Here is a 14,253-nt window from a genome sequence, read left to right as displayed (position 1 = left end):
ACAAATTTTCAGTAGGATCATGAGTATTTGTTGCAATTTATTAATTTTCGCCGGATATGAAATTGCTGGCAAATACAGGAGTGTACGGTGTTGGGATGCTGTCAATAAATTGGTGGGCGGTACTTACGGTCAGACTCTCAATCCGACGCAGTGCATCCTTCAGCGCGCAGCATCCGACAACGGCCTGGACCGAGGACACGAGGACACCGCGTACCGTAGAGATGTAGCCATGAATCATCCACATTATATCAGCTAAACGAAGGACCGTCGACATTTATTGTTTATTCCACGGCCGTTATCCGGATCGCAGCGCGCCCAGCCCGCAAAATGGCTGAGATCAGTGAAATACGCGCGGCGTACGGTGAGTAACGTTAGATAGCGCAGGCCTGAGCCTTCCCGACACGCCTGAGATATGAATGTTACGCATTATGAATACATTTGACCTGGTTAAGATAGCACTTATTTATGATGTGAGATTTTGGACAGCACTTGTTGAGCTTCTTAAATCAAGATTACAACCACCATCAGTATAGGCTGTTGTTCAGTCATGCAATGATTCGTTAAATTGTGAGTGTTTGTGAACGTCGCCATGTTGCAAAAGTGTTTTAATGGAGAGATGGGAGCAGGGATGACGTGATGTCTATTCCGGACTGGACCCGAAGGCTCTTTGTTTGTTAATAACGCGCCGCTGAGATTACAGCCTCCACCCATGTGTCCTCACAATCACCAGCCATACTATAGGGGCTAGTTGTCACACGGGGAATATATTACAATAGCTCCATCTAAGTAACTATAAGGCTTGAGTCAAAAGCACAGTTATGCAAATTTGTGAGGTTCTCTGTGCTCGTTTCAATCATTCATTTCAATCAAATGAAATCAAAATGTCATTCATTCTTTTACACACCCTTATGTCCCATAGCGTTTCATTTGTATTGAAAATAAAACTTTTTTTTTTTTTAAATCTTTTGCTGTTCTTTGACAGGTGCCATTTAGGGAAGTGGTTCTCAACCTCTTAGGCTCCAAGACCTCCGTTTTCTGCAGCAATATTTAGAGACACCATGTTTTTTCCAGCCTTTCATGATTTACAGTATAAGTATTAAGGGCAAAGAGTTTTCAAAAGTATAGTATGTTGTACTTTACCCACAATATTTACCCAAATATAATATCTTAGAGTTTGACACAGTTTTCGAAAAATGTATATTCCTTATTTTAAAAAGAAATTCCTTATTTTAAAAGGATTTCATAAGACTTTTTGTTTATTCTCAGAATTATACAAAATTGATTTCCTCTCTACTACGCCTGAAATAAGACACATTTTTGAGAACAATTTTAGTAGAGAAGATGAATACTGAGTATGTTGTTCTCTGTGTTATATGTTTCACTTTAATTACTAAACTGATATGAAAATCATTATCTTTAAGGAAATGTAATTTTTAGGGCTAATGTAAAGGAATAACTGTGTCGTGTCTGAGGGTGTGGGATAACGTGACAGAAGGAGTGTCCTCGGATCTGATGCCAGCACCAGCTGGCACCACAGTGCCCACCTCCATCTGGCATGAGCCTCCGAGAGACATTTACGCTCCAGACACAGCTTCTTTGCCCACTCTCACTGTGGCCTGTACATGTATTCAAAGAGCAGGCACCGTGTGCTTTGGATGATGTGCAGAGTCATAGGATCCTGTAGGACAATATTGAGTGTAGAAAACAATTTCTTCGCCAACTTTTTTTTTACAGTATCCTAAATTCATAATGCAGCATTCATCCGCTAGAAGATATATGACATTTGGCATAACATACTAACAACAATCACAGATAGCAACTTTCTTGGTACTTATATCACCCTTTTGGCCTCATGTGAGAGCAAAGGGTCCATAGGTTGGGAATTACCTAACTTTTTTGTCAGCCGAACCCCTTTGACCTTACATATTTACTTGAAGTATACCCTCTGAGATTTTAAGTTAATATTTCAATTATTTAAGAACACGTTTGCATGTTCACAGTTTTCTGTTAACAGTTAATTGTCACATGGCATGCAAATAAACAAATAAAATATGTAACCATTTTCAGTGAGTTATTTGGATTATTTTGATTTTAAAATTATTTTAATTTTACAATTTTAGGATTTTATTCATTATTACCTCTTCGTGAAGCCCCTGCAGTTTTCTCATTCGTATCATTCTGCAACTGTATCATGAATAGGGCTATTCCATTTTTGGACATCCTTTTTATTTAACATAATGCTTTTTGCATAGGGAAGTATTCATATCCAAATAGGCTATGTGTTTTCTCATTTCTAATTGCATGTAATCTTTAAGGAATAACTGTGTCGTGTCTGAGGGTGTGGGATAACGTGACAGAAGGAGTGTCCTCGGATCTGATGCCAGCACCAGCTGGCACCACAGTGCCCACCTCCATCTGGCATGAGCCTCCGAGAGACATTTACGCTCCAGACACAGCTTCTTTGCCCACTCTCACTGTGGCCTGTACATGTATTCAAAGAGCAGGCACCGTGTGCTTTGGATGATGTGCAGAGTCATAGGATCCTGTAGGACAATATTGAGTGTAGAAAACAATTTCTTCGCCAACTTTTTTTTTACAGTGGTGGATCTTGTCTTGTTTGAGATACAACCAGCTAATCTGTGATTAATTTTTAGTTAATTAAAATGCTTTGGGAAACAGCTCAAAATGTCAAATCTAAGGCTTTTTTACTTAACATTTATATTTTGAGGTCAGCGTGAAATGGAAATTCACCCTAGCTATTTTCTTAGCGCAACTTAATAATATTGTGAACAATTTGTTCATTCTTGTTACATTTTTTTTATCTCATAATTTAAAAAAAAAAAGATTCAGTCATAACTGTATCTTCCTGTGAATCAACAGATTTCTCTCTGTTGATTTTTGCCCGACTTCTCCAATCATTTAGTCAGCTTTTTCGTCAATAGACTGCAAGCATGATTCAGATTTGATATGATTACAGTGGTGGATCTTGTCTTGTTTGAGATACAACCAGCTAATCTGTGATTAATTTTTAGTTAATTAAAATGCTTTGGGAAACAGCTCAAAATGTCAAATCTAAGACTTTTTTACTTAACATTTATATTTTGAGGTCAGCGTGAAATGGAAATTCACCCTAGCTATTTTCTTAGCGCAACTTAATAATATTGTGAACAATTTGTTCATTCTTGTTACATTTTTTTTATCTCATAATTAAAAAAAAAAAAGATTCAGTCATAACTGTATCTTCCTGTGAATCAACAGATTTCTCTCTGTTGATTTTTGCCCGACTTCTCCAATCATTTAGTCAGCTTTTTCGCCAATAGACTGCAAGCATGATTCAGATTTGCCTCCATCCAATGAACAACCAAAGCACTGAACCAAGTCTCGCCCTACATTTTTATCTTTTCGATAATCCGTTTGACTTGAATGTACGTCACAATATGTAAAAAAATTAATAAATATCTGCCGCCACTTCCATTACATCACACCTTTAAATAGGACAAGATGGAGGTTTTTCTAGATGGTTTTGCTGCATCATTCTGATATGACGTATGCACACTGAGACCACAGTGCTGGAATAACTGGCAGTACTAATTTCTGTCAGTGTTGGTAAATTAATGTCTTGAATTGATTACACTGCAGTAGACAGTACTGTGTATTGCCTTTTTCTGGTATGGGAAAGTCAGAGCAGCAAACATCATTTAACTCATCTTCCTCAGCCACAGACAGTAACTTAGCAGATTCTTTTCTGAAGGATCTTACAGTCCACTAATTGTCTTCCTCAAGGGCATAACATTGATAGGGCTCTTTTAGCAACCCTCACATGTTTCTCTTTCCTGCAATATTTTAACTAGCAATGAGATAATCATTTAGCTACCAACACCCTAGACATATGTATCTCTGGTTTTTGATATTTGATCACTCTACCGTGTCCACAGTCTAGACAAACCTGTCAGGGCTCTAAAGGGATGTTATTTTGATTTATGTCCTGAGAAATACTGAGTATGCCAAGAATTCAGTCATTGAGATGTCACTGAGAGGTTAGAGGCTTTGGTACTGTCAGTACATTGATTAAAAACTCAAGCAAAACCGTGTACATGTGTGCGTGAGGTGGGTGTCTATACTCTGTTTGCGTGTGCTTTTGGTTCATATTATGTGTCTATGCCCCATGGGATGTTTCCAGGTAATTGGAGCAGCTGTTTTTTCGGAGCCTGCCAAGTCTTGCATCATCTAGCAGCAAGTGGGGTGAGGGTCTTTGAGTGGGGTTGGGTGAGAGTGATGGAGCAAAGAACAACAGACTGGGTGGAGCACTGGCAAATATCTTTTTCTGTCCTGCCTCACGCTGTTCATTTTGGCTGTAGCTCCATCATGCTGTTCTTTCTGGGCTGTGATGAATAGAATGTTCTACTTATTTGATTTTTTGCTGCCTTCTCTTCTCTTCTTTTCTGAATCTTTGTCTTCATTCATCACAAAACTGCCACTTAGGCATCCAGTAAAAACTGCTGACCTCACATCTGATCTCATAAGTTAGATCACTTTGACCTTGTAAAATTGTATTGTGGTGTGGATAGGGTGATCAGCATCAAGATTCATTGTTAAGCAAGTCATGTTTGTGCAGCTCATCTTACAAAGGACATATATCACAAACACTCTCCCAGAGAGTGTTTCCGTTATCTAAGTCTTAATTTATGTCACTATCCTGACAACACAAGGACAGAAAGCTTAAAGCTGCAGTCCATAACTTTTTTTGGTTAAAAATGATCCGAAATCAATATTTGAGCAAGTACGTAACCAGCCAGTGTTCAAAACTATCACCTTACTTTAGCCCGATTCACAACGGTTATCTTATAATGTTTTCTAATTTGAGTTGTACGGATAGGTTTTCGCGGGAAATTCGAGCATGGCACTGCATAAAGAAGTTGTCCAGGCTACTAGGCTATCGCATGTGAGGATCCAGCAGGTGGCCGATCATTTATAGCCTTTTCTCACAGCAGCTGGAATAATTAAATTGATCATTTTGATGGCGGATTGTAATCCAGAAAGGATTATGCGTTTATGAAAGACATGGGAATGAAATTAAATTATATTCTAGTTTTAAATGTGCTTCTAATTACAGAAAGCTGTATATTAGGGCTGTGCGATTAATCAAAATCGTCATAAAATCACGATTTGAGCTTGAGCGATTTCTAAATCGCTTTATAGCACGATTTTCCAATCAGAATGCACGATAACAGAACAGACCGGGCGGGCATACAAATGTAAAGCCAGGTTCACACACTCCGTCTTGTGGAGCGTATTGTTTCCGCGCTCATGTTAACGGATCAGAGCGTTCACCCTGCATGCGATTGCGGTCCGGCAGTGCGCTCTAGGAGCGGTGCGTCTGCAGCAGTCATGCATGCTGCAATCGTTTCCGCACGGAGTCTATTTCTACTGTGCTGCACGCGCTGAATTAAAGTGACAGCGCATTATTCACGGTAAAAATTAACATGGATTGACACGGAAATTTAGTAATTACACCATAAATGCATATAATTAAAGTCTACTGTTTCACAGTCAACACATGGATTTTTGGCTAGATTTAAAACAAGGAAAAGTACACTTTTAGATAAACAAGGCAATAATAGATGGCACTCGTGGTGGTAGTTAAACAAAGTTATATTTGTTGAGTTTAAATGTGAATATGTCTATGAAAGATTGTATTACTGTACTGTGATAAAAGAGAATCACAATGCTGAAAAAGCATTTTCAGAAACAACGTTTGGATTTGAAATCAAAATATTGGATAAATGTTGTGTTTGTGGTAAACAGCCGCGGATCAGGAGCGGACTGCAAACGCGTCCTGTGCGAAAGCAAAATGAGTCCGTGCTGCTTCTGCACCGCATACACATACTGTATACGCACTGCAGACGGAGTACGTGTGAACTTGGCGCTACAAATCTAGTTCAACATCTGAGGCAATGCCACAAAGAGCTCTATGACAAATGCATGGCAAAAAAAATCCCTGGACACAGGATTTATTTTTTCTGCCATGTCTATTTTAGAGACATTTTGTTACACCTTTACTTAGTGATTATTTTGCCTTATGTCTGTTCTAGAGACATGTTACAGCTTTTTGATAAAGCTCTAATTGGTTTTCTTTTGGAAATATGTTTCAAATTCACACTGAATGCATTAATGACTGTAAAGCATGTCTGTGTGTGTCAAAATCGTGATTAAAATCGAAATCACAAAATGTATCAAAGAAATCGTGATAGTTTTTTTTTTGTCCATATCGCACAGCCCTACTTCTGGTAACAGATAGCCTGGGATTACACAAGATTTGTATTTTAAAGACAACCAGTTCGAAGGGAGCATAATTTGCTTTTTGGGTTAAAAGAATTTCTTAATATGAAATTCGAACGGTATGACAATTAGAGGTTAGACTGTACAGAAATTGAAATCTACACGCTAATATACACTATAGGCAATGCTGATGTTGTTAACATTAATAATTTGAAAATAAAGTATAACAATAATAATCATTTGCACGGTTTGATGTGATATGAGCTAACCGATCTTTAGATTAAATCGCCATTGATAGCTCGATTCTTTGTAATTTTTTTTCCCCTCAGTTGGTCAGAACAAACGTGGCAGACTTGTTACTTACTTGTTCAGATGACAAAATATGGTGAAAATTCTTATTTTGGGTCATATATTCCAAGACTAGGCTAGTGATTGCGAACTACAGTAAATATCCACACCGGTGCGGTGACTGACTGCCACACATACTCCTCAAAACATTAGATTCATCCATGCTGACTCACAACTAGGCATGGGCCGGTATGAGATTCTGACAGTATGATAACCTTGGATAAAAATATCACGGTATTGCAATTACAGCTCTAAAATATGTTATTTTTAAATGTCTGGGTAAAAAAAATTTTTTTTCCCACTGAACACATTTTATTTTTAAGAAACATCTAGAACATTTTGGAACAGTAAACATGTCAGGCTAAATAATTAGAATAAATAATTAAATTCTTCTTAATTAAATGCAGTCACTTAAGTGAGCCTAAACCTGCAGCTCAATAATCAAAAATATAATCAAATCATAATTTCTGTAAAAAACAAACAAAAAAAAATTAATAAAAAAATGCAGTCATTAAACCTGCAGCTCAACAAGGTTTTTGGAAACATGCTCACTTTCTACACATTCAGTTCAATCTTTCAGTCCAAGTTATAATGCAGGAATGCTCACCTTTCCGGGATTAAGTTTGGAGAGGTACGAGGATGTGTGCACATACACACATAAGGAAAGAGAGAGTGCGAGTGCGAGTGTCTCACACACACACACACACACGGTCTCTCCATACAACAATGTCTTTTTTAAATGTTGTGATTTTGAACAGATGTAAACAATGGCAGGAGGCTTAAAAGTATAGACGTGATACCAGCTAAATTTAATTATTGTACTAAATCGCAGACAAGTACAGTACGTACTTTAGACTGCTATTCCTCACTCTGTGAAGTAACGTGAGGGAGGAAACTAGTTGACGTTAGCTAGTTAATTAGCCATGTTATCTGCCTCGGTAGCAAGCCAAATAGTATTTCAACACTGAAACAAACAGCGGGTGGGTCTCTGTCTTGATCGGGGGTGAAAGAGGGAGAAATGAAGATGACACAGATATAGTTTATGTTCGACCTGGAAGTATTTATTTAGCGATCGGAGCTAAAAAGTCATCTGTATGGAGCACCGTTGTGTACGAAACATGGTTAGTCTACGTTACCCAAAAAATTCCCATACGACAGACTTAGTCTTTTTCGACGGGGGGTTCCAGGGACTCATCTCCTTCGGCCATCCCACACACAGGTGACTCTCACTGACTGCTCGCAGGAACGGTATAACGGGACATTTTTGTGGTTTTGAAACCGTGACTTTTCCAAACCGCGTATACCCTGAAACAGGTTATCGTCCCATGCCTACTCACAACCCACGCAAGGAAGATTGCAACCCACAGCTGCAATTGCAGGTTTTCAAACAGAGATGGCGACAAAGAGGCAAAACTTACGGACTGCAGCTTTAAGTAAATAAACTGTCTTTCAGCCTTTTATCATTGACTGTACATGCAATTATTATTATTTATTTAATATCAAAAAGTTTCAGGTCGGTAGAAAGAAATCTCTTATGTCCACCAAAACTGCATTTATTTAATCAAAAATAGTATACAGTAAAAACAATAAAAATGTTGGGGGGGGGGATCATTCCTGTGATGGCAAAGCTAAAGTTTTAGCAGCAATTACTCCAGTCTTCAGTGTCATGTGAGCATTCAGAAATCATTATAATATGCTGATTTGGTGCTCAAGAAACATTACTTATTATCAATATTGAAAACAGTTGAAGACTGCTTTATATTTTTGTGGAAACCTTGATACATTTTTTTTTCAGGACTCTTTGATGAATAGAGAGTATTTATCATTTTATATATATTATACATAATAATATTATAATATTTAAAATATATCAAATATTATACAATATAAAATACAATATATCAAATATTATATTATAATTATGTATATGTTGTATATACATTTATATAGACATATTTTGTAACAGTATAAATGTCTTTACTGTCACTTTTGACGAATTTAATGAGTCCATGCTGAATAGAAGTATTTATTTCTTTGAATAAATAAAAAAAAATGGGAAAAAAAATGTATCTAGCTTTTTTTATTTCTCAATGGACAAATTCTGTTCTTTACCGCATTTGAGGCAGCATACTTGTTCCAAAAAGATGTCTTTAAGTAACATTCGTGATGTAACATACCATTAAATGCATTTACACCCAAATGACAATAGCAAATACTCTGATACAGCTTTTACACAGAACCAAGTGTAAATACACATAGACAAGAATTTTCAATATTTCATAGCTGTGTTGCTGTAGCGTGAGACCGGATGCAGTCGTCGCTGTGTGGGATGACTGTGTTCCTCTGCATGTGCGGGTGGAGTGGGCATGAAGTAGATATAGAGCGAGTCTACTGTGAGTTTGTCAGTGTCTGCATGTTCCGAGCTTTTGTGCTTTAACCAAAAGCTTTAACAAGACTTATTTATTCTTTACGATTTAACCTTGTGAACATCTTCAGGTATGAATATGCTGTGGGTGAATGTAGATGGATGCGACTGAGTTGTTCAGCAGTCAGTTTACTCTTCTGTCTCTGTTTTCCTCTTTTAGATATGTCCCCAGTGCTGGCGGGGTTTATCGGTGCTGGTGTGTTGGTCGTTGCAGTCATTGCATTAATCTTTGTGTGGACTTGCTGTCAGAAACATTACAACAGGACAAACTACAAGCTCCATGGAATCCAATCGGAACAAAGTGATCCTCTCACAGACCCACCGTACAGGTTTATTCACATGCTGAAAGGAATGAGCATCTACCCCGACGCGCTTACCAGCAGCAAGAAGATCATACGAGTAGCACGCCAGGCCAGATCCCAGACCACCGACGGGGCTCAAAGCAACAAGGGTCGCCCAGTGGTGCTGGTAGATATGGATTCGGCAGCAGAAAGTGGCCTGCTGGGAGAGAAACAAATGCAGATGAGGCTCGGGGAAAGTGGCCATGAGGTTCCCAAGCTGGAGAGGGAACTTCCTGTGCATGCAGATTACTGCTGTCTGGACAGCAGCTCTGCCAGCAGCAGTCAGACCTCCAGTACTACGGTTTCCAGCACAGCTACACCCTTCACCCCCGCAGAAGAGCCCAGCCGAGGAGATCTCAGCATCGCAATCGATTATAACTTCCCTAAGAAGGCCTTGGTGGTCACCATCCTGGAGGCTCGGGGGTTACCGGCCGTAGAAGGCAATGCGGGCAGTGCCGACCCTTATGTGAAGATGACCATTCTCCCCGAGAAGAAACATCGTGTTAAGACTCGGGTCCTGAGGAAGACTCTGGAACCTGCGTTTGATGAGACCTTCACATTTTATGGTGTGCCGTACAGCTCCCTGTCGGATCTCACTCTGCACTTCCTGGTGCTGAGCTTTGACCGGTTCTCACGAGACGATGTGATCGGGGAGGCGATGGTTCCGCTGGCAGGTGTGGATCCGAGTACAGGCCGGGTCCATATTACGCAACAGATCACAAAGAGAAGTATGCAGGTGAGAAAGAGCATAACACCAAAAAAAACACATATGAGCCAAAACTCAGTCTATCCTATAGTACAGTGGTTCTCAAACTTTTTACAGCGGCATACCCCCTGGGGCATTTAACATTCTTCTGCATACCCCCGCTCTTCCACTTAGACCGCAGTCACACCTTTTCTATTAAAGGACAATTTGCCCCCTTAAATTGATATACAGGTGCATTTTTTTACCTTTATAGAGGCAAATATTTTCTATCCTTATTAATTGTATGTCATGTTTTATGTCATATTCTTAACATTCCATTAAGTGTATTATTAATATAATAAATAAAGCAATTGTGCTACTTGTAGATTTAAAAATAAAACCACCAATAGGTGGCGGCAAGTCGCTGTCTTAATGAGCCAGGCATCGTGTCATTCATTCATTCAGTAAAGAAGCAAAATGCTGTAGTTATGAATGGGTTTAATCACTGACTCTCCAAATCGTTCAAAGCCGCAGATTCGTTCATTAATGAATACGTCTAATCGACGTGCAAATCCGGTACGGTATCTGGACGTCTGGCTACGACGTCCCTTGGACGTAGATATGCAGTTCAAAATTTGAAAGTTTTTTTGAACGTCTGTACAACATACAGAACAGATTCAGGAAATCAATGTAAGAACTTTTTATACAAATAAACATTTAAAATGTAAAATGTTCACTTAATATTACCTTTTTTAGTTGAACTGTTGTAAAAATTAATGGCACATTTGCCATCGTTTGGATATTCAGGGAAATTTGCATTCTTGCTCGCATCTTAAACATGAAAACAATAACACGCACAGTGAGTCTGTATCAAAGAGAGTTAAAATCGATCTCAGTCCGTGTCAATATTTGCTCTTCATGCTATTAAGTGAAGATCTACTTTAAAGATACATTGAACAGCAGCGCGATTTGCTAAAGAAGCATATTGCTTGTGTGGATGCAGTCAATTTTGACTGCAAAAGATGAGGTAAGCTGATTGGATATCATGTATTTGACTGTTTAGTTACGGCACTCCCATTTTCCTGTTTTTACATTAGAAACGGCATTTTGCTTGTCAGAAATACATTCGGTTTTAATGTTACTTTTAAGTTGGGGTAGAATTAAATGAATGCCAAAACTCGTCATCTCACATACCCCAGTTTGAGAACCACTGCTATAGTACATTGTTCAAATTCAAAAATGTTTGACTATATTGTATAGCACAATGCAGTGCATTATATACATGCAGCATGAAAAATTAAGATCAAAAAGCAAGAATAAGAATTTTTTTTTTATTTTTTTATTTATAATCAGTGTTGGGAAAAGTTACTTTAAAAGTAATGCATTACAATATTGTGTTATTCCCTAAAGAAGTAACTAATTACTGTTACTGCCTCATCCTCCTACTGCAGTTTGTAGTCATTGATAAATGTGCTTATCCTCCTGCTCACTGAGTGGGTTTAGATGACGCGTAGACAATCCAGTTGGCACGTGCATGAAAGCCTCCTCGTGCCTCCACACAGAACCTAAGCTGCGAAGATAAACAGAAAACAAGTTTTTAACAAGTCATCAGCCCACTCAGTTTGTACTTATTTTTAATGCATCTGATCAGTTCCTTTGCCAATACACCATGTGCTGAAGAGCATTCTCTATCGCATCACTTACCTGCTTAAGCTGCGTTCACACTAGCAGCGACTTTGTCAAACATTTTGGAGGCAAAAGACTAAATATAATATAAATATGAATTAAATCCGTACATACAAACAAAAATGAATGAGAAACAGAGCCTACTCTTTTGCCATTGCGTATGTTTATCTATGACTGAGAGGAGAACGATCACATGAGCTCTTCTTTCCTATTGGTTGTCGCTCCCGAAAGTTGCCCTTCATTTGCATAAAGTGGAAGGATTCTAAACTTTGTCGCGTCGCTGGACAGGTTACTTGTAGTGTGAACGGGGCTTTATGCTGCAGTTCTTCCAGTGCTGTTGAGGTGCTTAGTGAACCTAGGGATATTCTTACATGTATTGTAATGTTGATTCAAGCCAAAGAGGTCTATTCAATAATTATATTGTCTTAAATACTTGAACTTGTTGTCTTTTTAAACTTTTGTGTCTGTGTATTTGAATTTCTGCAGTGTGTGAGCCGTGGAGAGCTGCTGGTCTCTCTTTCCTATCAGCCTGTTTCTCACAGACTGAGTGTGGTGGTGTTAAAAGCAAAACACCTTCCAAAATTGGACATCACTGGCCTATCTGGAAGTAAGTGTACATTTAAATGATTTTTTATTTTTTTTATAACACTTGTTTAAAAGTTTTGGGGTCAGTATTATTTTTTTATGTTTTTAAAGAAGTCTCTTATGCTCACCAAAGCTGCATTTATTTGATCAAAAAATAGGTAAATCAGTAATTTTATGAAATACTATTGCAGTTTTCTATTTGAATATATTTTAAAATGTAATTTATTCCTGTGTTGGTAAAGCTATACCAGAGCTATTACTCCTGTCTAATATGCTAATCCAGTGTTTAAGATACATTTCTTATTATTATCAATATTGAAAACATTTGTGCTTCTTAATATTTTTGTGGAAACGGTGATACATTTTTTTCAGGATTTTTGATTAATAGAAAGTTCAAAATAACTGCATTTTTTTAAAAATAATTTATTTGTAACATAAATGTCTTTATCGTCGTATTTTGATTAAATTGCTGAATTAAAAGTACTGATATTTAAAAAAACAAAAAATGACAGACCCTACAAAAGAAACTTTTTGACAGTCAAATATACACAGTGTATATTTAACAAATTACATTTAAAAAAAAAAAAAACATTAAATTGATGTAAAATTACAATATTTTTAAAAATAGATTTTTTATATCTCACCTAAATATCTAATCTAATGACTCATTTTGTGTCCCAGATCCGTATGTGAAGTTGAATGTGTTCTACGGCCACAAGCGCATTGCCAAGAAGAAAACGCATGTGAAGAAATGCACGCTCAATCCAGTCTTTAATGAATCCTTTATCTATGACGTGCCGGCCGAGTTGCTGCCAGACATCTCTATTGAGTTCCTGGTCATGGACTTTGACCGCACTACTAAAAACCAGGCCTTGGGACGCCTGGTTCTCGGTGCAAACAGCCCCTGCCCCTCGGGAGCCGCCCACTGGCAGGAGGTCTGCCAAAACCCACGGCGCCAAATCTCAAAGTGGCACACGCTCAATGAATATTAGAGCTTCACCACAATCTCTCTCCGCACACACGCTCAAACACAGGCACACAGGAAACATTTAATAATGAGAGAGAGAGAGTTCTGGGAAAAGATGCCTTTTTGTTACCGTCACTACATTGAAGGTAACTGATTATCAGGAGGACTTGTAAAAAAAAAAAAACAAGACTTAAGCCAACTTTTACGTCACTGCTAATGCGATGATGGGCCTCAGAAATGAATCTTTTTAAAGTACACATTTACTTTCTCACTCAGTTGCCCACATATAAACACACATATACACATACACACCGCCTCAACACAAACATACATGAGAAATAATAAACAAGACCAAAATAACAAAAAAAACATATTGACTGTTAGGAATTTATGAGGTTTGGGATTCTGTAACTGTCCTAATAAAACATAACGCATGTCTTGACGCTCCATATTTCACTCCAGAACAGGACATTGTGTGGATTTGTGATGCTGGCGCACATTAAGCAGGTTATTTTTTGAGGCATCTGATTTCCGGAAGTTTGTGAAAGGAGTTGTGATGAGCGTCTTCTGATATGTACTGATTCTCCACTGTATGAGAAATGCACTGAAGTGATACAGAGGTTGTATGATCTACGCTGAAGTATAAATTGATCTGTTATGCTTTGGCTGGAGATGTTTCGGAGATTCCTGCTGTGTCACATTCTCCACAGCTACATGTTGAGTCATGTGATTGTACAACAATAACCCTATTGGCAGCACTCTGGGCCTGATTTATTGCTTGTGCAATGATTTCATCATGCACTTTGAATAAATCTTGCCCTGAACAACTTAATCTGCACTGCTATGCTACAAACTCACTCTGAATGTCCCTGTCTATGAATTACATACATCAGAGCTTCACTTCACATAAAACAGTGGCTCACTGTTTCGTAGATTG

The 14,253-nt window shown here is 38.2% G+C and overlaps 1 protein-coding gene across 1 annotated transcript; it reads left to right on the top strand.

Annotated features, from left to right (window-relative positions):
* The first annotated feature begins 118 nt into the window (after positions 1–118).
* On the top strand, positions 119–13,500 carry LOC107549234 (synaptotagmin-11-like). The gene is made up of 4 exons (XM_016230239.1): positions 119–361; positions 9,213–10,129; positions 12,251–12,371; positions 13,031–13,500. The coding sequence occupies exons 1-4, from the start codon at positions 328–330 to the stop codon at positions 13,339–13,341; spliced, it is 1,383 nt and encodes a 460-aa protein (XP_016085725.1). The 5' UTR covers positions 119–327; the 3' UTR covers positions 13,342–13,500.
* The last annotated feature ends 753 nt before the right edge of the window (positions 13,501–14,253 follow it).

The sequence above is a fragment of the Sinocyclocheilus grahami genome, unplaced genomic scaffold, assembly GCF_001515645.1.
Source record: "Sinocyclocheilus grahami isolate Dianchi unplaced genomic scaffold, SAMN03320097.WGS_v1.1 scaffold366.1, whole genome shotgun sequence".
NCBI lineage: Eukaryota > Metazoa > Chordata > Actinopteri > Cypriniformes > Cyprinidae > Sinocyclocheilus > Sinocyclocheilus grahami.
The sequence above is the reverse complement of the archived record's forward strand: the minus strand, read 5'-3'. Positions and strand labels throughout refer to the sequence as shown.